This window comes from Lathamus discolor, chromosome 6 (assembly GCF_037157495.1).
Source record: "Lathamus discolor isolate bLatDis1 chromosome 6, bLatDis1.hap1, whole genome shotgun sequence".
In the NCBI taxonomy this organism is placed as follows: domain Eukaryota; kingdom Metazoa; phylum Chordata; class Aves; order Psittaciformes; family Psittacidae; genus Lathamus; species Lathamus discolor.
The window spans coordinates 81,253,091-81,276,243 of NC_088889.1; the positions used below are offsets into that span (position 1 = coordinate 81,253,091).

A 23,153-nucleotide genomic window follows, 5' to 3' on the forward strand; every position below is an offset into this window, starting at 1 on the left:
CCTTCCCTGCCATCACCAGCAGCCCTGTGTCGGCATCGTACAGTGGGATGGCCGCCCTGCAAAGGAAGGAGGGAGCTGAGCCAGGGCACCCATCAGTGTGGCACCCTGATGGCAGCAGGGCTGGGTCCCAGGTCCTGCACCTTTCCCCTGTCCTAGGGAAGCACAGGGCATCATCATCAGGCAATGCAAGAGGCAGGAGGGCAGGGCTGGTGCCAGCTGCTCCCCTGATGTACAGGTCCCCAAACCCTTACTGTCCCCCCCCCCAGGGTGACAGGTCTGCAGGATGCCACTGCTGGCCACATCCTGCACTGGCTGCATGGTGCCCGCCATGAAGCCGTGCCCAGCCGTAGGGCATCCCGCTCCTGGATCTGCACCCTGCACCCGGTGATGGCACCCAGCCCCACTTGGGGAAGCCACCGTCACCTGCAGGGGAGCCCCAGGGCTGGCCGGGCCAGCTTGGCCAGTTTGGGGCGGGCGCGTGGCACACCCCAGCACGCCGCTCACCTCACCCGGACCTGCTGTGCCAGGAGCCCCGGGAGGGCCCTGGGGCCAGGGCTGTGCCAGCTGGAGCGTGACCTTGCTCCTTGTCCTGCACCTTGTCCCAGCTTGTGACTGGAGCGCTCCGTGTCCAGAAGCGACCATGGCGGGGGGGACAGTTGGTGTCTGGGGCCACAGTAGACAGGACATGGTGGGGACAGTGACTGGGGAGTGCTCAGTGGCTGGAGGGGATGATGGTCAAGGGCATGCTCAGTGGCCAGTGGGGACTGTGACCAGGAACACTGCCTGGAGCGGATGTTGGTGAGGAGAAGCATGAAGTCACCTCTCTGCCTCTCCTTGGCAGGGGTGGAGGAGGCAGCTCCGCAGGCAGAGAACAAAGGGACAATCTATTACTTTCGGCTGACATTTCTGTGGTTGTGCCCAGGGCACAGAGCTGTGCCGATGTTTTGCACCATGTGGCTATGAGGAAATTTGGTGAAACCAAAACTGTGATGTGCTACTGCCCCAGCCGGTCGCCAGGGCAGGGACACCCTGGCGCTGCCACAGGATGCCACAGGATGGCACAAGGCACGGCTGTGTCCAGCGCACTATGGTCCTGTGCTGCGACTGTTGAAATAACATAGGCAAACACCACTGGAGTTGGCTGTGGCAGGCACCGTGGTCCCCTGCCTGGCTACAGTCACTGTCACCAGCACTGCCACCACTGCTGGGGCACAGGATTGGGACAGGTTGTCCCAGCCCGGCCAGTGCTGTCCTTGCGGCACCAAATGGGAAGTGCTGATCTGTGGCACTTTGCACAGCTCTGCCATCACCGGAGCACCAGGGCAGCACTGAGGGCAACCCAGTCTCCCCCTGTCCCTCAACAGCTGGAGACACGGGCTCTACAAGTGCAGGGGATACTGGGGCCCATGGGTGCCAGGGTCTCTGGTAACCCTGGGTGTGCTGGATCTAGGGGCCTCTGGGAGTGCCAAGGACACCCAGCCCCTGGTGTTACAGGGGTGCCAGGAGACTGGGGGTGCTGGGGATATGGGGAGGATGCCTGCACCTGCACCTCTATCTGTACCTATGGATGTGAACACCAGGGGTGCCGGGATCCCAGCTACGGCCCCGGAGCTGCCAGGGGTCATAGTGAGTTGGGGTCTCCGGGCACTGCTGAGGTCCCGGTGTCTCGGGGGCTCCGGGCGCTGCCGGGGTCCCGGTGCAGTCCCGGGGGGTCCCGGGGGTCCCGGGGGTCCCGCCCCTTGTCGGGCCCCAGGTGCGCAGGGGGCGTAGCCTTCGGGGCAGCCGTGCCCCGCCCCTCCTCCCCTGTCCCACTCAGCCAATGGGAAAGCGGCGGGAGGGCAGGCCCCGCCCTCCGCGGTTTTAAAGCCGCCCCCCGCGGCCGGCGCCGCCAGAGGGGAGCGTCAGCTCGGCCGCCGGCTGCCGCCGCCATGCGCTGACCGCCCGGCACGGCCCGGTGAGTCCCGCGTCCTCAGCCGCCGCTGCCCGGCCCTGCACTCGCCGTGGGGCCGAGGGCTCGTGGGGGCCGGCCCATGGGCGGGAGGGGGGCTGTGCTGGGCAACGGGGAGTTCGGGGAGTGGGGGGGCCGAGGGGCCCGGTGGGCCTGAGCAGAGCCGCGGGGCACCCCGGACTGGCTGCCCTCCCCGGGTGACAGGGTGTCACGCCGGCTTCGGCCACAGGCAAGGCAACCGGGGCCAGCACCTCACTCCAGGCCTTGGCTGGGGGTCAGCATGCCCTGCTCCCCCTGAGGCCTTGGCTGAGCCATGGGGCATCTGGCTGTCCCCTGCCTGGGTTGGTGATGAGGGGGTGACGGCACTGCACTGGGCAGGGTGGAGAGTGCAGGCATGGCCTGGGGTCCCCTGTCCTTGCCTGTGCCTATCCTGCCATGGGATGCGCCAGCGTCTGGCCTGGGGATCTTGACCTGGTGCTGCTCCTGTGACAGGGAAGGGAAGAGATGTGGCTGGGGCTGATGTGAAACCCGTCTCCCTCCAGCTGTGGCCGGGTGGCTGTGACCCACCCTGCCAGCAGAAGGGCTTCAGGGCACACACAGAACAATCACTGGGTGCTGGGTCCATCCTATGCTCTCCCTGTCTTGGCAGATACGGTGGCAAAGCTCACTCTTTGGGGTCAGGCAGAGGTGGGAGTTTCTGGCAGTGGTGTCCACCACCACCCTTCTCAGCAGAGGGCTCGGCTGGGGTGGGGTTTGGCTGCCCTCCCTTTGCCTGTCCTCAAGGGCCAGCATCCTGCATTGCTGACCCACCATAGGGCCAAGCAGGGCCCCTGGGCAGTGCCAACAAGGGTTTCCCCTCAGCTGGCGCACAGGGACGGGTGCCAGCAGGGCCACTGGCCAGTCTGGCCGGTGGGGATATCCCACTACTGCTCCTGCCACCAGCTCCCTGCGTGCTTCATTGTCACCCAGTGTGCATTGTGGGGGTGCTGGCACCCTGTCACTCTTTGTATGTGTGACTTTGGGCCATCACAGGGTAAGCGTCCCTTTCTGTGCCTGGCTCCATCACAGGCTGGCAGCTGCCACAAAAGCCAGAGCATCTTTAGGTCCTTTCCAACCCTAACTATTCTATGATTCTATGATCCCAGCAGTGATGCTCCAGTTCTTAGACCCCTCTTCCCAAGCAGAAACTCCCACTCGTGTTCCTCACATACACCGCTCTTGCCCACATGCCTCACACCAGCAGGTCTCATCTTTCTGGGGCTGGGGCTGGACCGGCCTGACCCCACCGGGGCCGTGCCACTGCCCACACAGCACTGGGCAGTGCCGCTGTCAAGGATGACACTAATGACTGTTTTTGCCCACACCACGCCAAGGCCTAGCCGAGTGGCCCTGACGCAAGCGCTGCCGGCCCGGCTGGCTCTGCCAGCGGGACAAAGCAGGAGGAAACGCTTGGGGACAGCCGCAGCCACCCCAGTCACACCGTAGGAATCTGCCCGTGCTGCTGGGGCCACGCGTGGCAGCATCGCTGGCCTCCTCCCAACACTCCCTGGTGTTTGGGCTCCTCCGAAGGCGGTTTGGCTGCCGGTAAAGTGGCTCTGCTGGTTTTTCTCCTTGCCAGCACCTGAGCTGGGGAGCACAGCCGGGTCAAAGGGGCAGGAGCGCAATGGAGGGGCCGGCGAGCGCCCCGGGGAATGCAATAAGCAGGCTGCATTCCTCCAGGGCTGCTGCGGAAACTTTAATTAAATAGGGAGGGGAGCCTGGGAGGAGGTGGGAGCTGCGGCTGCACAGGGTGGGTTGAAGGGGAGGAGGATTAAGGGCTTAATCCTGCATCCCCCCAGCACGGTCACAGGAAGGGGCATATGCTGACATAGGCTTGTTTTGGGGGGGGGTGTTAAATGAGGAGAACAGCATCCACATCCTGCCCCGTGAAGGCACCGTGGTCCTCCCTGCAGTGACAGGGCCTGGCTTTTGTGCAGAGCCCTGTCCTGCCTGCACTGGTGCCCACTGGCCAAAGAGGCAGCCCACCAGCCTGCTGGCAACAACGGTGGCTTTGTTTGGCTGCGGGACCTCGCTTGCCGGTGCGGGAAAGGATGTCCCGGCTGTGCTGGGTTCCCCCGGGAGAACGGCCACATCACTGAGCCATGGGGAAGAACAATGACCCCTGGGAGGGCTCCTCTGTCCTGTCCTGTGCAGATGTCACTCTGCAGCATGGGGACAGCATTGGCTTCATCCTTAAACACGTGGTGGGTGCGATGCAGGGCATCCCCTGCTGAGTCCTTCACCCTGGGCGGGCAGTCGGAGAGCCCAGCCTGGGGGGCTGAAGGCAGGGAGGGGGGGACACGGTGCTCCCGCCCCGACAGGTTGGCAGGGAAAGGCTGAGCTGGAACTGGGGGAATCTGAGCCCAGATCCTCCCCGCAGCCGGAAAATATGAATAATTCGGCAAATATCTGCGGTGCAGGCGCGGGGGAGCCCAGCCAAGGCAGCAGCAGGCCGCTGGCAGGGCGGTCCTAACACCTCCAGCAGAACCGGGGCCTCCTCTCCACCCTTGGGGACCCCTCTGGGACATGGGGAGGTTGTTCCCCTGTGCCCTGTTCCAAAGGGTAAGTGTCCCTGCCAGCCTGGGCTGGGTTAACCCCTTGAAGCAGTGTCATGGCACGGAGGCGGCGCGCGGGCGGGATGCCGGCGTGTGCCGGCAGAGAGGGGTGATGCCGAGGGAGAGGTGTCAGCGGCGTGCGGGTGGAGCAGCCGTGCCAGCCTGCCTGGTGCTTGTGGCAAGGCGGGGATGGATGTGTGGCCCTGGCCGGGCCAGCCAAACCTGCCCAGAGCAGGGAGCCTGGTAGGCGAGGAGGAAATGCCAGTGTAATTAAAGGGACGAGAGAGACTTGGAGTCAGCAGCTGGTTGCAGCACGGGACACGTCAGCGAAACCCGACCCTGGCATTGCAAAACCAGCCCTGGCCTCGCCAGCATCCCACAGGCCTGGCCGGACGCTGCCCACCCTGGCACAGCAGTGGCAGGACCCTCGGCATAGCCCACCCTGCGCTGGGGCTTTGCCTGCCAGCCAGCACCCTGTGGCTGCAGGAGCCACCCCGAGGACTGTCACGTGGTGAGCAGTGCTGCGTCTGCCCCCAGCCCCCTTAGACCCAAAACTGCTTTTCAAGTTCTCCACGGTGCTGGTTTGGCTCTCCTCGGTTCTCGCGCTGGGCACTGATGGCCTGGTTGTCGGTGTGGGGGAGCAGCAGCACCCCCTGGCTCAGGGCTGGGCAGGGGGTGTCAGGGAAGGTCTCTGTGGCAGTGACCCCAGGATCAGCACAGCTCCCCCAGCACATGGTGTCCGGGGCTGACGGCACAGGTCACAGCGGGGCAGGCCCGGTTCGGGCCAAGTGACTCAGGCGGTTGTGGTGACCCTGCCCAGCAGCGGGGCCACCCCACCCTCGGTGCACCCCACCCTGGGGGGGACCACCCGGGTAAGAGGCAAGGATAGAGCCTGCTGCTGCGTTAACCCCGACCTGCTCCGGCTGTGGTGAGTCCTGCATGGGGGGGTCTCTGCTGGCCATGCTGCACTGGCAGGGGGGACCCAGCATGGGTGAGGCCTTACCGGTACAGGATTTGGTGCTGGTGCACTGCTGAGGCAGGCGGCACGTGCTGCTCGTGACCCTGCAGCCCCCCGCACACAGAGGGGGCCCCTTGTGAGCTGCAGGGGGTGTTTGTCTGGAGCTCTGAGCAGCTCTGAGCAGGGGAGGAGGTGGAGAAGGCCAGGGCTGGGGAAGGGGCTGATGGAGCAGGGTGCCAGCAGCACCCCCAGCTCAGGCAGCCTGGTGCGGTTTGCCTCTTCCCTGCCTGGGACCCCTTCTCTGCTAAACCCCACATGTCCCTGAGATGGGGTGGCAGGAGATCATGGGTCCCCAGCCCAACCTGTGCTAATTAGGAGTGTCATTAAAAAGGGCTGAAAGAAGGGGTTGAGAGAAGGGGCAGGGGTGGTTGTAGCCAGGGCACCCATGGGGGGCTGGGGGGAGGGGTGGTTAAAGCCTCACCCCAAGAGCATCCTCCCCTCCAACCCCGCTGTCCCCGTCCCTGAGAGATGAGGATGCAGCCCAGGGTGCTGTGCAGAGCACCCGGGGTGCCGGCAGGAAGGTGAACAGCAAGGCAGCCATGACCCCCAGTGGACAGGAGTCAGCTTGGCTGGGGCTCTGCAGGGACATAGCCAGCTCTGAAGGGTATGGGGGTGCCATGGGGCAGAAGAGCACCCAGCTCCTTCAGCCCTCAGCCTATGCCTGGGTCACCCCTGGGTGTCCCTGTCCCCAAGGGAGATAGCTGCTGGGATGGTGGCACAAGCAAAGGGTTAAGCTGAGCTCAGATGGTGTGAAGGCCAGGGAAGGTCAGCCAGGCTCCCACCCGTGTTTGATTTGCACCCTGCTGAGTGTACAGCCCCAAGAGACCAGGCCAAAGCGGGTGGAATCTGTCTCTTGGTAAACCTGGGGTATGCAAAGGTCCCACATCCCTAAATTTGGGGATCCAGGTTGGGGGGGGCAGCAGCAGGAAGCCAGGGTGAGCAGCCCACATGTAGCTTCACTCTGGCTGGCTCTGTCCCGGTTGCAGCAGCACAGAGAAGGCAGCAGCACAGCAGGGTCATTCTCACTCCCCCTGCAGCCCATTTGGGGCTGAAGGGTCTGGGCAGGGCACAGGGAGATGGCTCTCACACCCCAGCAGTGGTGCAGGGGTAGCAGGGCCGGGGTCCTGAAGCACCCCACAACCCTGCCAGCCCAGGGTAGCCCCAGCCCCTAACTTTGACTGGGTTTCTTTCTCTTGCAGAGCTGACACCATGAACCAGCTGATCCTTTGCATGCTGCTGCTCTTGGAGTGCAGGGAGCTGGTTGGAGCATGTCCTGCAGGCTGCCAGTGTCAAGACCCCAAGACCATCCTGTGCGCGGCCAGACGGGGCCAAACTGTGCCCCAGGGGCTGCCCCCTAACACCCTCTCCCTCTACGTCTTTGAGAATGGCATCACGACGCTCAGCGAGGACAGCTTTGTGGGCCTGCCTGCACTCCAGCTCTTGGACCTCTCACAAAACAAGATCACCACCATCCAGAAAAACATCTTCCAGCCCCTGACAGAGCTTGTCAACTTGGACCTGTCGTCCAACCAGCTGCAGGAGATCACCAATGAGACCTTCCATGGGCTGCGGCTGCTGGAGCGGCTCTACCTGCAGAGGAACAGGATCCAGCACATCCATGCTGCTGCCTTCGACACCCTGGAGAACCTGCTGGAGCTGAAGCTGCAGAACAACCAGCTCTGGGCTGTGCCTCCCCTCAACCTGCCCAACCTCCTGCTGCTGGACATCAGCTGGAACAAGATCCCTGCCATCACACCGGGGGCCTTCCATGCTGTCAACATCGAGTCCCTGAAGATTGCAGGGCTGGGTCTAACGAGCTTAAACGAGGAGCTCTTCCAGTCCCAGAACAACCTTCACGAGCTGGATGTCTCTGACAACCTGCTGGAGCGTGTCCCGGCAGTGCTGCAGCGGCTGGGGAGCCTCACCAAGCTCAGCCTGGCTGGCAACGCACGCATCTCCCAGCTGCCAGCGGAGGACTTCCACAACCTCCACAACCTCCAGGAACTGGACATCAGCAACCTCAACATCAACACCATCCCTCGGGATTTCTCCAGCTTCTTCCCCAGGCTGCGGGCTGTGACGGCTGCCGGCAACCCCTTCAACTGCATCTGCCAGATGAGCTGGCTGGTGCAGTGGGTGAACGCCAGCAGCGTGGTCCTCCGGCGGCCCGAGGAGACACGCTGCCACTTCCCCCCGAAAAACTCCGGCAAGCTCCTCCAGCACCTGCAGTACGCAGACTTCGGCTGCCCCACCACCACCACCAGCCCCACCACTGCACGCACCACCACGCTGCCACCGCCTGCCTCACTCCCCACCAGCAGCCACCCAGCGCCACAGCCCAGCACTGCTGCTCCCACACTAGGGGCTGGGGACCCACAGGGCAGCTCCACACCAGTGCCCTTCAGTGGCCCCCCAACCCCCACCACTCCCCCACCACCCATCTGTCCCCCTCGCACGTGTCTCAATGGTGGCACCTGCCACCTGGGTGTCCAAAACCTCCTGGAGTGCCTGTGCCCAGTGGGCTACACTGGGGTGTACTGCGAGGCAGAGGTGAAGGGGACAACACCATCCCCAGCCACGCAGGCCCCACCGCCCAGTCGGCGGATCAGCATCGCACAGGTCAGCAGCACCTCCCTCAAAGTGGACTTGCAGAACTATGTCCAGTCCAGAGCGCAGCTGAAGGGCATTCGCTTGAGCTATCGAAACCTTTCTGGGCTGGACAAGCGGCCGGTGATGCTGCGTTTGCCAGCTTCGCTCTCTGAGTACACGGTGCGGGCACTGAAGCCCAACTGCACCTATCGCATATGCATTGGGCCCCTGGGGGAGAAGGTCTCCAAGGAGGAGCACTGTGCTGAGGTGCAGACCTTGCCAGCGAGCCACCAGCAGCACTCCCCTGTCACCCAGGGCAAGGACAACAACCTCACCCTCATCATCGTCCCTGCGCTAGCCGCCGTGCTGCTTCTGGTAGTGGTGGTGACTGCTGGCATGTACTACTGCCGGCACCACCGGGCGAAGGCCCATGCTGGCCCTGGGGTAGATGCCAGCCCCCTGGAGCTGGAAGGGGTGAAAGCCTGCCTGGAGAATGGTGATTTGAGCAGCCACAGCTGCAAGGTACCAGAAGCAACGATGCTTTCCGGCAGCTCCGAGTGCGAGGTCCCGCTCATGCAGTCGCACTACCCCAGCAACAACAACACCCCAGGGCTCAAACCCTCCTACTTCTGAGCCAGGCGGGACTGGGCTGTGGGGCGAGGACAGCTCTGATAGACAAGGGTTGAGCTCTGGTGGTGGCACCCAGCAGTGTCCCTCCGGGGCGAGGAATGGCGAGGAGTTAACTGAGTTCAGGCAGCAAAACCCCAAACCCATAACGTGCAATTTCTGAGAGGCTGCCACACTTCGGGAGGAGACCATTCCACCGCTCAGTGCCTTGATTTCTGTGACTGTAGAATGTGGGTAGCAACCAAGAGGGGGTTGGGTTTTTAGTTTGGGGTTTGGATGGGTTTTTTTTAGCTACTGCTAAAAAGAAAGCAGCTGGTGACTCGGCTAAGGGACATCCACGTGCTGGTAACAAGGGTCCTTTAGCAGAGCACGGCCCATGCCTCTCAACTCCCTGGAAGCTGATGTGAGCAATCAGGCCCAGACGAGGTGCTGGGACCCTCGCGAACCCTGGGCTGAAGGAAGCGCCAAGCAGGCAAACCGGGAATTGAAGCTTTAAGAACTCAAAGAGATATTTATACACAGTTATTTCCCATTTCTTCTGGGAAACCTTTGTTTTGTTTTGTTGTTGTTTTCTAGCACAGGTTTGTGCCCATGTCTTTTGTAAGGCGGAGCAGAAGGGTGGCTTTTGTAAAAAAAAAATAAAATCACAACAATGAAAAGCTCTGCACAGCCCCAGGCAGCTTTTGCGGGCGCTGCCCGGTGGCGGGCAGGGGTGCGGGTAGTGCAGCCTGTCCCCTGCAGAGGAGCGGGAAGGTCGGCTGCGTCCTCCGGTTGTTGTTGGCGAGCGCGGGGATGAGTCAGGGTGATGGAGGGGGGAGTTTTCCCAACTCTGGGCGGTGGCACTGAGGAGGCTTCACCCCCACAGCGCTGCCCCCCACCACGGGGCTGAGGAGGTGTTCCCAAAACACAGGCCATCGGTTTCAAATCGGCCCCTGCCCTGTGCATCATCCAGCCTTACTTCATCCCTCCCTGCCTGCCAGATGGCTCCAGGGCCAGCTGTGGGACAAACAACCCAGCCCAACCTCCGTAACCTCCTGACGTCACCCCCAGGGGCACCGGGACCCCCAGAGCGCCCATGGCAAGGGTCAGCCTGCACAGGGTCCCACCAGCCCGGCACTGCAGCCAGAGCCAAGGCTCAGGCCCTGCAGTGAGCCCCCTCCACCCGGCCCCGGGAACAGCCAGTTTCATGCGCCGGGGAGGGCTGGGAGTCGGAGCTCGGCAGGTTCCCGCTGCCAAGTGGTTTCTGCTCCAACCCTCTGGTTTTAATCGTTTTCCAATCCTTTATCTTTCAGGCTGGAATTTTCCAGGTTGGGGCCCTGCCCGCCGAGGTATGTTTGATTTGGAGAGAATGAGCATGAGCGGGCTGAAGCGCCGCGGCTGCTGCCAGCAGAGCCGAGGGTCACCGCCGTGCCATGCGAGCTGCCGGCCGCACCGGGGCTCTGCTGCAGGATACGGCCCTGACCCTGACACCGCCCCGGTGCCGCTCACCCGGCGGCTCTGGATGCAATTAGGGGTGCGGGGCGGCGGCGGGTCCGTCTGGCGCAGCCCCCCCGGCTCCCAGGTGGGCTTCCGGCAGGGCTGGCTCCCATTAGGGCCGGCGCAGCGGCAGGAGGGGCCCCTCGCCGGCGCGGGCGGCTCGGTGCGATGGCCATGCTCGCCCGCTCAAAGGGCCCATTGTGGTCCTCTCCCCACAGATTTTTCAAATTAACATCCCAAATTCCTCCAAAAATTGCTGCTGTGTAAATATTTTCACTGTGAGCTTTGTGTATTTTCCAGCCCCGCGAGGAGGAGGAGGAGGAGAGAAGAAAAGTCCCCGGCAGAGCTGCAGCCTCGTGCCGGGTGCCTCTGACCGTCGCCACTGCAGCCCCCTGAGCCCACCTGAGCGCAAGGTCGGCCCCTGTGTGTTCCCTCACTGGCACTGGCTGCAAGGGGTGGGCAGCAGGGACCTCACAGCCACCCTTGAGCTCCTTCACTCCCTGCCCAGTGCTTTCCCTCCTGCTGCACGGTGTCATGATGTGCTTCCCCTAATGAACCTCTTTTCCCCTGGAGGTTTGCAGGGGGACCCCCACAGGCCAGGTGGGTGCTGTGGACCCCCAAACAGCTCAGCAGGTCCCATCACTCTGGGGAAGCTTCCAGCAGCTCCAGAGTGCCTCCATTCATATTGGAGATGCCACATGGTTTGTCCAGCGTGGCAGGAGCAAGGCAGGCGCTTGGCTTTGCCAGGTGCAGTGCAGTGGGAACCCACAGCCCAAGCTTTTCATGGTGGCCCGGTGGAACTGGACGGCAAGGAAAGGGGAAGGGGCTGGGCGGCAGTCGCCAGCAGCCACATCAGGCGCAGCACAAGGGGAGCAGCGAGGCTCAGCCTCGGCACAAGGGGCATGGGGATGCTGTGGCCGGGGCAGGGCTTGATAACCCATGAGGCTCAGACCCCCACAACACCCATGGCTGCACCCTGAAAGCTCTGCGGTAGCTCAGCAGGGCCCAAAATGTGCCCTTCCAGGCCCTGAGCCCCCGCAGGGTCCTGAGACCCAGCGCAAAAGCCCCGTGTCCTGCCAGCCGCAGTGTGCGCCAGGAGCGGCTCTGAGCGGTACATCGTGCGGCGCTGCTAATACTTGTGAGCTGAATCAGCACTGGGGAGGATTGCAAAACCCCCTGGAATGAACCCAGAAAAAATCCCTCTTGCTATGTGATCCAGCGGGGCTGGTAATGGAGAGCCCCAGCCAGAAGCCAGCGGCAGGATGGGGGGCTCGGCCAGGAGCCACAACGGGAGGAGCCACCAGCTTCACCAGGGCAAGTCCCGCTGCCCTCAGTGCTGGCCCAGCCTGGCCAGGCGCAGGGGGCATCCTGCAGCCCAGCAGCAGCAAGCCTGGAGGTCTTTGGCCTCCAGAGAAGCATCCCCGGCCCAGGCACGGCTGCATGGAAACCAAAGCTTGGTCCTCCTGGATCCCCCAGGTCCCCACAGCCAGAATGGAGCCCTGGGCAGGATGCGCTGCCTCAGTGCATGGTGCTGGGGGGTCCCATCCCCACTCCCTCAGGATGACAGCAGGCATGTGCCCGTCCCACAGCCCCATGTGCTGCCACAAAGCGTCGGCTGCCAGGAAGGGCATGTGGAGAGGCAGAAATCCTGCCAGCTTCCTGGAAAGCTGCAGAGGCTGGGGCCGGGGTGCACCGGTTGGCAGTGGGGGGCTGAGGCCAAGGCCCATCTGGGAGTGATTTCGGTGCTGCCATCGCTCGCTGCCTTCCTGCCGCATGGCCCTGCAGCACACGACTATTTTTACACCCGTAATTACCAGGCCAGGCAGCCACACCGCCGTTAACCCCTTCGTGCAGCTGCCCAGTGCATCTCACCCTGCAGGGACAGGTTCCGCTGTGGTGGCACCTGATGGGGTAGCCTCTCCCCCCTCCTTGTGTGTGAGGTTGCAGCCAAATGGGAGCAGCAGGAAAAGCCCCTTCCCTGCTGATGGCAAGCAGCTGCCAGCCCAGGCATCCATGGGAAGAAGGAGCAAGGGCAGAGGTCTGCAGGGGGACAGGGATGGGGACAGGGATGGAGCTGTCCTGCTCAGGGCTCTGCCTCTGAGATCTGACCACTGGAGTGGCTGTTGTCAGAGACCCCCATGATACCCAGCATGACCAAAAGGGCTGCTGAGTGTCAGGAATAAGCACTGAAGAAGTGGCGTGGCCAGGCAGGGTGGGAGCAGGACTGGCCATCAAGGTACCATTACAGCTGCTGACCAGGGAGAGGTGGCAGGACGATGGTGGGGACACATGCCCTGGTGGGGCTACCAGCCTTACTGCTCAAGAGGGCTGGAGCTGGTCCCCCAAGAGCCAGCTCAGTTGCAGGCTTTGTCTTGGGGCAGGGGGAGTGGGTGCCGGGGCCAAGCATCCCTGGGCAGCATCCCCACCCTCCATGTCCTGCTTCAGCACTGGGGGAGCCACACAGCCCCAAATCCCTCTGCAAACATCCTGCTGCACTGCCTCCAGCACCTCCCAGCTCTGGTGGACTTTACACTGTGAAGGGCAGTGGGAGTCTGCCTGTTCCCATCTCACAGCCCCCACCACCAGTCTGCCCTGTGGGGAGCTGCCCAGTGGTGGCACACACTATGGGGGCATGGCTCCTCTGGACCTCTGCAGACCCGGTCACCTTGGCTATATCAACCCAGCCACAGCCCCAAGCTGGCCACAGGGCGGATGGGTGAATGCCTACTGCCCCATGAGCAATGGGCACCCCCAGCCTCCACAGGGACACTTTCAGGACACCGAAAGATACAGCAACACAAGGGAACTGCTGCTCTCGCTGGCCCCAGCATGGTGACATCCCTGTCCCCATGCACTGCTGTGCCAGCCACTGGGAGCATGGCAGGGTCTGGTCACTGACCCTAAGTTGGAGCCGGTAACCCAACCCCAACGGCGCTGGTTACAGTTTAGGGCAACAATAACCCATTGAGGCCCCTTCCTGGCTCCAGCCCTGCTGCTCCTTGATCTAATTAAAGGGGCCTGGGGGGCGAAGGCAAAACCCAAGATGAAGGGAATGGCAGGTACCTGAACGCAGGACATTGAGGACCACAGAGAGGCGACGGGGCCACCCGTGCCTCCTGCCACCAGTTCCTTCAAGATCTGAGCATCCGAGCACAGCCCGGCACAGCTGGGGTGCTTTGAAAATGAGGTTTATGCAGTCGCAAAAATCTCACTTCCTCAGGATTTAGGATGGGGGACCCCAAAACACATTTGCTGATGTGGGGGTGAATGAGGCCAGTGCCCTCCACTCTCTGCTTTCGTCCCCGTGGATGCTGGGCAGGGGCACAGCCACCCTGTGGGGCTTGGGGAGCTGTGGACATTGGGGTGGGCACACTGGGGGTGTCCTCCACCTTGGGGCACACCGTGGCCCTGCTTTGGGGTGTCACAAGGGTGTCTGGGACGCTTGGTGCCGGCTCGGCGGTCACGGGCCCCTGCGGCAGGGCGCGGTGGGGACGCGGTGGGGACGCGGGCTCCCCTTCCTGCCGGCCCGGCGTCAGTAATGAATGGTATGAGCTTCCTGCCCGCCCACTGATTGCTTCCTCAAAGAGCCTCAATGAGCTGCTGCCGCTGCGCCCGCTCCCGTGCAGGCTTGCGGCATGGCCGGCACCACCACGCTGCCACACCGCGCTCGATGCCCCACCCCGGGCACCCATGGCCGTGCTGGCGATCTCCAGCGAGCAGCCCAGCCCCACGGCTGCTCCACCATCCCTGCGCCGCTGTATCCCTGGAGTCAGCAGCCAGCACCCTCTGCACCGAGCCTGCAGCTCCCCTGTCTGGGCACTCCCTCCACGGAGGCCTTGGTGACCCCCAAGCCCTATCCCCCTGCTCTCACCATGGCTCCAGTGCTCCTGAGCATCGCACCCCACTGGCCCCCAGTCGGAATGGCTCTGCAGGAGGGAGAGCGCAGCCCCCGCTCAGCACCTCTGCTGGGAGCCAGCCCAAATACCCCTCCGCCATTTGTCATCTCCTTGAGATTTACAGGCAGGGAGTGGCTGGGGCTGGAAGCGCAGCTGCCTAAAAACAGCACCTCCCGCTCCTCAGCGGCTCCCGGCACGGGGGCTCCCTGCTCACCCCCCCCCCCCCCCAGCCATTCTCTGCACGGCCTCACCGTGCAGCGCAGCGCGGCAGAGCCTGGCGTGACGCGCAGGCAGCGCCCGCCAGCTGCATTCCTGGCGGCCGATAAACCCGGCAGCCAAAATAACTCCAGCCTGTGCAAAGGGGGCTGAGCGCAGCCTCGCATCTGCATCCAATTTATCCAGGCTGGCTCTCCCCGGCCCAGTGCCGGCAGGGAGGCCCACGCGCACAGGGAGTGAGAAGCAGCAGGGTTTGGGGTAATCCCCACTGGGTTCTCCACCGGCAGCAATAAGGGACCCCAGAGCATCCCTTTGTGGCACGCTGTGTGCAGGGAGGGTCCTGCATCCCTGTGCTTTGGCAGCAGCTCTGGGGAGAGCTGGTGGCACTCAGCACAGCCCTGTGAGGACTTACCCAAACCTTCATAACCCTGTCAGGATGAAGGTGCTGCCTCCTCATCCTCCTCCTCCTGTTCCTTCGACCACACTGAGACACCAGGCCAGCCTGCCAGGCAATGCAGGAGAGGCCAGGCTGGGTCTAACCGGAACATTCCTCACCCCAGCAGTGCCCGCAGACAGGAGACGGCTCCACTGCACCTTGACAAGGGGCACTGACCCCTTACGGCCACAAAAGCTCCTTTTCCATTTCCCCAGGGAATGCCTGGTGAGCACGGCTCTGTGGCCGGGCTGGCCATGGCTGGCTGGGCAGCCACCACGGCACCATGGCACAAAGCACTACAGCCTCACTGTGAGCAGGGGCTCAGGGTCAAGCCACTTCAGCACGCAGGCAGTACCAAAGGGATTTGCTCGCCCACACCATCTTGTCATACTGTGCCAGTTCACACACCCCCCCCAGCCAACAGCCACTCCAGACATGCCAGCGCTGTCCCCAGCAGTACAACCACCCACCACAGCACCACAGAGCACCCATCCTACCCTGCTGGGACACCTCTGTGCATCCCAAGCACTGCCACTACCCTCCCACCCCATCCAAACGGTGCCGGGGATGTGGCCATGCCATCCCCAGCCTTGTCCCCAGCTTTGTGGACAAGCGGTGTCGGTGCCACCTCCCACTGACCACTGTGCTCCCCACAGGTCTCTGACCACGGCACTCCCACTGCCTACCCTCCCACCCCGTGGTGAGTCCCCGTCCCTACCCAGGCGAGGTGTCCAGCGCCATGGTGAGCATTGCCCCGCTGAATCGCCGCGTGTCCCACAGCTTCACCTCCCGCTCCCGCATCTGCAGGGGCACAGACATGGTGTTGGTGGGCACTGCACCGGGGATGTCTGGATGCCAGCCTCGCAGCTCCACCTCCTTCACCAGCCAGCATCCCTCCGTCCCCAGCAAGGCAAGGGGAGCTCCTGCTTTCACAGGGGACAAAACACCCAAAAAGCTCCCAAGGCCCCAGCACAGTGCTGCAGGGAGCAGGACAAGGACATCCCAGTAGTGCCAGGGCCACTTTCCCAGCGAGGACCATACCTGGCTGAACCCGATGGAGATGAGGCAATCGCTGGAGCCCATCCAGAGCAGCCGGGAGTCCTTGTTGTTCTCATGTCCCAGGACACTCTGCAAGGTACAGGAGGCAGAGCTGTCAGTGTCGCCAGCTGCCACGCCAGGCACACTATGTGGCACCGTGTTCACCCCCGGCTGAGCACATGGAACCCAGTGCTGGCTCCTGGCTCCACCGAGGTGCTAACGTGACAGTGCAGCAGGGACAGCCTGCAAGCAGTGAGTCCTCTGCGCCCACCCTCTGCCAGTGCCGGCGTGGTTGCTTTGTGGAGTGGCTGGCCTGGCTCCTGGTGAGGAGCAGAGGGTGGCAGCAGGTAATGTCAGCGTGAGGGGGCACAGGACGGCTCCTTGGCCCTCTGGGGCTCGCCACACACATGGTGAGGAAGCTCTGGGGCCAGTGTGCTGTGAGGAAGCTGCTCCATGCCAGCAGCCATGAGAAGAGGCTTGGCCATGGCCATGGTGACAGAGGGACTTACTTCCTTGGCTACATTGCTGGGCTCTCGAACCATGCCGAATCCCGGCAGCAGGAGCTGGATGCCCTGTGCATGTCCCGGTGCTACCAAAACACAGCATAGCAAACTGAGCCTGGCTGCACTCCCCACACCGCCCTACCCCCTGCAGCCCCTCTCCACCTCTCTGCTGTGCTCCGTGCGGGACCAGGGCCCTCCAACCCTTGACACCACCTCATCCTGCCACTGTCACCAGCCCGGTCCCCACATTGGCCCTGGTGCCACTCTGCCAAGGACAGGAGGGGAAGAGTTACCATGGGCTGGCGGTGGCTGCTTGTTGGCTCCCATGTGGCCCCCAGATGGGACCTGTGGTTCCCGGCATCCCAGCAGGAGCCGGCAGCCAGCACTCACCCCACAGTGCAGCAGTGCCTGCAGCCTCCTCGCTTTCATTTGGGAAGCTCCATTAAAAGGCTGCTAACGACTTCAGAGCTGGCATGGAAAAGCAGAGGCATCTGCCAGAGCTAAAACCAACATGGCACTTCCGGCACCTCCACACAGGGGGACTCCATGTGGGGAAAGAAGGGATGGGGTGGACACAGGAGGGTGCCCACACATCCACAGCCCCAGAAGGGCATGGACACACTGACCCTGGTGCCAGAGGAGCTGTGTCCTGTGAGCTGTATCCCCAACAGCATGAGCACCATGCACGCGGCCACGACCGCTCCACCACTGCGGCACGCTGGGGCACAGAGGTACCATAGCTCCTAGCTCCCCGCCAGAGAAGCCACATGCAACCAGCCTCCTCTGGTCCCAGCCATGGGTCTCAGTGGAATGCCCACTCTCTGGAAAGACCGGCAGCAGGGGCGGGAGAAGGCACATGGTGCCAGGCTCATCCTCCCCCTGGCTCCAGCACACGAGCCTCCTTGCCAGCACAAACATAGAGCTCGCCAGCCAGCATGGCTCACTTGGAAGATGCAGCATGGTCCAAGCCAAATCCTGGCACTCCCAGCCACGGGGCAGAATGTGGGGCAGGAGGGGCCAGTCCCCCACCTCCAGTACGCTGGCATTGGAGCCATCTCCTGGGATGGGGGAGGGCCTGGAGAAGGGAACATGTCCCAGCAGCAGTGCCAAGAGGGATGGAAACCCCGGGTGCTGGGGCCAGCCCGCACGTCAGCCAGGAGAGCACTTCTGCACCTGAGCCGTGCAGCTGTGGCAGCCAAGACTCCACAGCTGGAGATTGGATAGCCAGCGGTGCACCGCTGGTCCCCCAGCCCATCCAGCACAGCACCAGAGAGGTGTCGCTGCGTGCAGCCCCTGGGGCGGGCGGCGCAGCTGGCAGAGGGCAGGGTGACGTTGCTGTTGTGCTGCGGCTCCCAGCCCTCATGGTGCCGGCTGCAGCTGGGGCCATGTTTTCTGCATTAGTTCCATCCCGGCTGAGCAGCACGTATGGCAGCAAGCATGCAGGGAGGCCAGCGCTGGGGCTGGGCTGCTTTCACTGGTGAGATCTCCTGGCAACCACCCCAAGGTGATGCTGGGAATGCCCTGTGTGCCTGGAGCAGGGGACCAGCTGCAGCCTGAGGTATGGGCATCCCTCTGGAGCTGCTCATCCCCCGGCAGGCTCAGGGGAGCCCACGAGCTCCAGGCCAGCATGCAGGAGCCAAGGAGGCCTCACAGCTCCCTGGCCATGCCAGCATGGAGGCAGCCCAGCCTCCTCCAGCCCATTGTGTGGATCCAGCCTAGCTAGTTTTAGGCAGCCTAGGCTGGGGGGAGCTTGTGCTCCCTCCGCAGAGCCAGATCGACTGCTTGGAGAGGGTCTCCCAGCACCATCCTCTCTTCCCATCTCAACCCGTCCCTCCCAGCATAGGCTGGGGTATGGTGTTGGTACCCCCAGGGGTCCCCAGCCCTGCTCCCTGTGCAGCCCCCGCTGTGGGCTGTGGGGGCCAGCGCTGGGGAGCAGGGCTGGCGTGTGGGATGCAGCTGTTGGCAGCAGCGGTGCCGTGGTGGGGCTGGGAGTTGGTAACAGCTGCCCACAGAGAGCAACCCCCTTCGGCTCCCCGGCTGCTGGGAGAGCCCGGCACAAAGCAAACACTGCTCTGGTGCTGGGGCGATTCCTGGGGCAATCTCAGCCTCGGTGGGAGCAGTTATGCATGGCTGGGATGCAGGGGAGGGAGAGATGGAGCTGGGAGCCCATGGGCCATGGGGCTGGATGGGGAGGAGGCAGGTGGGGAGTGGGGGGTCACAACTCTGCCCCTGGCCAAGACCCTGTGGCTGGTAGGGGCCAGGACAGCCCAGCTCTGCCTGTAGCCAGCAGGCCATGAGCACGGCTAACAGACCATGGGCATCTGACCCCCGTGGGAAGCAAACCCAGCAGTGGGACCTGCATGGGCACAGGAGGCACCAGATCCAGGATGAACCATTCTTTTGCCAGTGGAAGCCAGGCCAGGAGGGGTCCCCCCAGTCCAGGAATAGACACCTCCTCCCTGTAGCAAAAGGATGGGTCCATGCTCAGGGGCAAAGCATCACTCCCTCCAAGCCCCATGAGGCTGGGGGTGCGGGCAGAAGGAATGGCTTCCTGGGGTGCCAAGGGGGTTAACCATGGCACCAAATCCTCCCCTTCGCACAAGAATGTGAGTGATCTCCCTCTGTTACCCAATCCTAGTTCCTCCAGTCGTGGCCAGGAGAGTAGAGCAGCCTCTTACAAGTCAGCCCCACTCCTGATCTCTGCCCAGAGCTCAGGGAGACCAGAAGCTCCCACCTCCCCGCAGGGATCCCAGCCACTGCACACGGTGACAGTGATGCTCCAGTAGCCATCATGCTGCCAGCACTGGCCCCTGGCTGCTGGAGGCTGTGGGGTCTGTGTCATAGTGGGGATGGACTGGGGTGAGCCCCCTCCTGCTTATGCTGCCTTCCCAATTCCACTGGCTCTGCCTCTCCCTCCCCACTGCAGCACAGCCCCCTGCCTCCATTCAGCTCCTCCTACCCTCAGCAAAGCCAACCCAACATCCCAGAGGATGTTGCAGCCCAGCCAGGGCAGGAAGGTGAATGGGCTCCCACCAGGACAATCCCTACAGCTGCCCAGGCTCCCACCTTGATGTGGATGCCCAGGCATGGGAGCAGGACCTCCCTCCCAGGGCAAGCAAGGGGGAGGCCTGCTGGCTGGGCAGACTGCAGCACTCACCAGCACCCATCCCTCCTCTCCCGCATCTCGTCTCTTTGTGCAGCTACTGGCCCCACAAGCCCTGCTATGAGGCTGTTACCAACCCCCCAAAACAACTTTACCCCCTAGAGTATGAGCCTGCAGGAGCTCCAGGTGAGACAGCAAGCTGGGGGCTCCCAAAATGCTGTACCGGAGCCCGAGGGAAGCAAGGTGCCAACCTGTACCTCTGTGCCTGCACCCTGCTGAGCTGGCACGACCATTTCTAGTGCACCCGGGCAAGGACGAGTCAGTGCTCCCATGCATCCGCATCCCTCACAGTGCCGCTGGCTCATCCCTGATCCTCCTCAACTTCCCCATGTCTGCCATACCAAGCGGCATTCCTGGGAAGGACGGCCGAGGGGGAAGCAGAGCAGAGGAAATATAAACAGTCCTGTACAGCTACACTGGGGAACAGAAGCATGAGAGCGCCGAGCGTGCAGTGCTATAAATAGGCAGCCCAGAGCCAGGCCAACTTTTTCAAAGCTTCCCACGGTCTCCTTGGGAATGTGGGATGCTGCGGACCTTCCCTCAGCCCGAAGGAAGCCACTGCCGAGGCTGGGAGTCAGGTACCCCTGGGGTGACCCCAGCGTGGGATACTGCGCTAATGGGGTTGGGGGGAAGAAGACTAAAAGTCTCCATGTCCTGATGCGCCTTCCCCAGCCAGTGGTCCCCAACCGGCTCTGGGCTGACAGGCGAATCCTGGGTAGAGGTGACATATTGGGGCCCGTGAGGTCCTGGCTGAGGGCCACCCCAGCCTAGGTCTCCACTTCACCCCAGCATCACCCAGCACCATGGCCGTGCTACATGGAGACCCACGCCATACTCTCCCACTGTGGCAGGAGCTGATGTGGCCCATGGGATAGCAGCCACAGCCTGGGAGAGGGGCTGGAGACCCTCTCCCAGCCCTGGGGCCATGAGCAGCAGGGAGGGGGAATGAAACCCTGGCCCTGGGGGGACAGTGCAGTGCTGCCCCACACCAACTCCGCCTGGAGGGCTGCAAGCCTTGGGTACTCCCAGGCACAGAGCTCTGCCCCCAGCATGGCCCATGAGGTGAGGGGAAAAACCCACAGTGGGAACAACCCCACAGGGACACCCTCCCAGCTGTCCCCAGGCGCCCTCAGCTCATTAAAGCAGCGCTCATTAAAACGTGAGCAGGAGCGTGCGCTCGCCCGGTGCGCGGCCGTTCCCTCGCCCCCGTCCTGCCAAAACGCCGGCGGAGGAAGTTTCTCGTGAGAACGAACCCGGCTCCTCTCCATCCCACACTTGCCGTGCTCGGCAGCCACCCCACAGCCCAGCACCAGCGGCACCCGGCCCAGACCCGTAATGGGAGCCAGGTGCTGGACAGATGCAGCCCCCTTCGCAGCGTGCGGGGCCAGGATGCAGCCCCTCGGCTCTGCACATCACTGGCTCCGCAGAGATGTGCTTGGCACACACAGCTCTGCTGCACCAAACTGGGGCATTGGCTCGATGGTGGCCACGCTAGTCACACAGTATAGGACAGTCCCCCCCAAATAGCAGCCTTTTGCCCCTGCAAACCACCCTCCTTCTTTCCAGCAGCATCTCGAAGTGGTTTTGATTGCACATCCCTGTCAGTAAATGTTTGTGGATGTACCCCCAGCAGATATGTATCAATTTACATTTGAATGATCTAATATTTTCTCACGGATTGCCATGTGCACCCCACTTTGGGGAGCACTGCTTCAGAGGATAGACAAGACCTCAGACCACTGTGCTGGCAAAGCACTGCATGCCTATCTTGCTCCTGCCAGCCCGAGAGACAGGAAGCCTGGGGTCCTCTCCCCAGGCATAGAGACCCAGCATGGAGACCCATGGACTGCCAGGACCTAGAGGAGAGGGTGACCAGTAGAACAAGCAAGCAAAGATGCTGCTTTAGTACCCCACACCATACCTGAATCACTGCCTGTACCCCATTCTGGTGACCCACCTGGGGCATAACCAGGGTACAGGCACCCTGACCGCGCTCTGAAGCCCTGCTCAGTACCAAGTCCCGAGTCCCCCAACCGTGAAGCACAATGCACCCAAGGGCTCGTTCCAGAGGGATGCGGGGGGATGTTTTGTGGGGTTTGCGCAAGCATCACAGGGTGGGAGCCATGAAGCACTGAGCTCCTGTGGAGCCAAAGCCACAAGGGAGAGGATGTGACTTCCTTCCAGTGAGAGGGTCAAGGCAAGGAGGGTGACTACTGACACCCATGGGAAGGGAGGGCAGGCTGTGGCTGGGCCAGTGTGGCCTTGGGAGGGGATGAGGTAGAGGACGGGACTCACAGGACCTCTCTGGAAGGAGCCAGATCCAGTCAGGCATGGGAGTATGGCTGCTTGGAGGGGCAGATAGGACCTGCTGCACCAAAGGTGTGGCCCTGGCATCTCCGCCACCAGTTTAGGAGCACCAAGGAGGCATGCTGAGCAGCAACAGAGTGCAAGCAGAGTCTTAATGCTTACAAACAAGCTGCTGCTATTGCAGCTCCCTGATCCATCCCAGACACAGCAAAGAGGGACTGTGGGTCTAGCAGAATGAGGCCACTGCTTTCCCAAGGGAAATCATGGCCTCGGTTATGTACTGGGCACCCCATGGGGTCAGCCAGGCCCCAGCCACGCCACTCTCGCTGCGTCACACACTCCTGCCCACTGCTGGGACGCGCTCAAAATAGCTGCTGTGGACGTAGCCAGGAATAGGGGGGTCAGGCCCCACCGGGGGCACAGCCCTGGGTACAGGCAGCCTGCCAGTGACCCTCCTCACCACTGGTCCTTGGTCCCCAGCCCCATGCGTGCTGCATCTGTGAGACCCAGGAGCAGCACCAGGCATCGCACACCACGGCCATAAGCCATCCTCCCCGAGGCTTCTATTTTAGCTCCTTCTCCTGCTCTAACAAAAGGAGCAGTTTAATGAGCCAGGCTTGGCAAATTAAGAAAACCAGCCAGACAAACAGCCCTGTGCCGAGGCTGGCTTTGGCACCATGTGCGGCAAAGGCACTGGGGTGAGTGAGCCCGAGCCCTTCACCTGCTCCAGAGGAAACCCAGCCCGTGGTGCTGATGGGCCAGCCCAGCTGGAAATCCCATCACACTGCTCACCTCTCTCACTGCTGCAAAAAAACTCGGCAACTTCAAAGCCTCACAAGGTGCTGGCACCACACGGCAGCCCAGGCATCACCCGGTTTTGTAACCGCGCTCGCCCCAGGGAGAAGGAGCCTTTCCAAATAACCCGGCCCTCCGGCAACCGGGGAAAAAAGAAGAAACAGAACACAGGGGTGTTATTGCTCCTGGCTAACTAAGCCCTATGCAAACTTCCAGAAGATTTATGGCATTTTAAAGTTTTCCCCTTCAGCACAGTACTTCTCCAAGACTAAACATCTTCATCAATTCTCAGCTGGCCAGGGTTAGGGCTGTGGCGTGGCAGCGCTTGGCCGCAGCAGCGAAGGTGCATATTTCTCTTGGCAAAGCCGGAGCACCGGCCCCGGGCTGGATCAGACGGCAGTGGAGGGAAGTGAGCTGCCTGTTTTGAACAGCCACCATCATTCACACGTTATTTTTAATAGCTCAGCGAGACAGAGTCCACCCTCCCCAGGAGACTTGGCTCAAGCCCATCATGCTCACAGCTTCACCGAAACACTGTTATACAAGC

At 62.6% G+C, this 23,153-nt stretch overlaps 2 protein-coding genes across 5 annotated transcripts in view; one reads left to right on the forward strand and one right to left on the reverse strand.

Annotated features, from left to right (window-relative positions):
* CORO7 (coronin 7) overlaps positions 1–23,153 on the reverse strand; it is a 36,503-nt gene that overhangs the window by 4,443 nt on the left and 8,907 nt on the right. For 3 of the 4 annotated variants that reach the window (XM_065684156.1, XM_065684155.1, XM_065684154.1), the window contains exons 8-10: positions 15,842–15,928; positions 15,519–15,601; positions 2–56 (exon numbers count right to left, since the gene is read on the reverse strand). In XM_065684156.1, coding sequence (XP_065540228.1) covers positions 2–56; positions 15,519–15,601; positions 15,842–15,928 — 225 coding nt within the window. Of the gene's footprint in view, position 1; positions 57–15,518; positions 15,602–15,841; positions 15,929–16,347; positions 16,428–23,153 lie in introns of those variants that run through there. The other variant, XM_065684157.1, reaches the window with a different exon arrangement.
* On the forward strand, positions 1,895–9,438 carry VASN (vasorin). Its single transcript, XM_065684161.1, has 2 exons — positions 1,895–1,954; positions 6,760–9,438. Exon 2 carries the CDS (start codon positions 6,770–6,772, stop codon positions 8,780–8,782), a length of 2,013 nt encoding a protein of 670 aa, XP_065540233.1. The 5' UTR covers positions 1,895–1,954; positions 6,760–6,769; the 3' UTR covers positions 8,783–9,438.

Coding starts and splice junctions, on each gene's coding strand:
- VASN (XM_065684161.1), top strand. CDS start 6,770: ATGAACCAGCTGATCCTTTGCATGCTGCTGCTCTTGGAGTGCAGGGAG.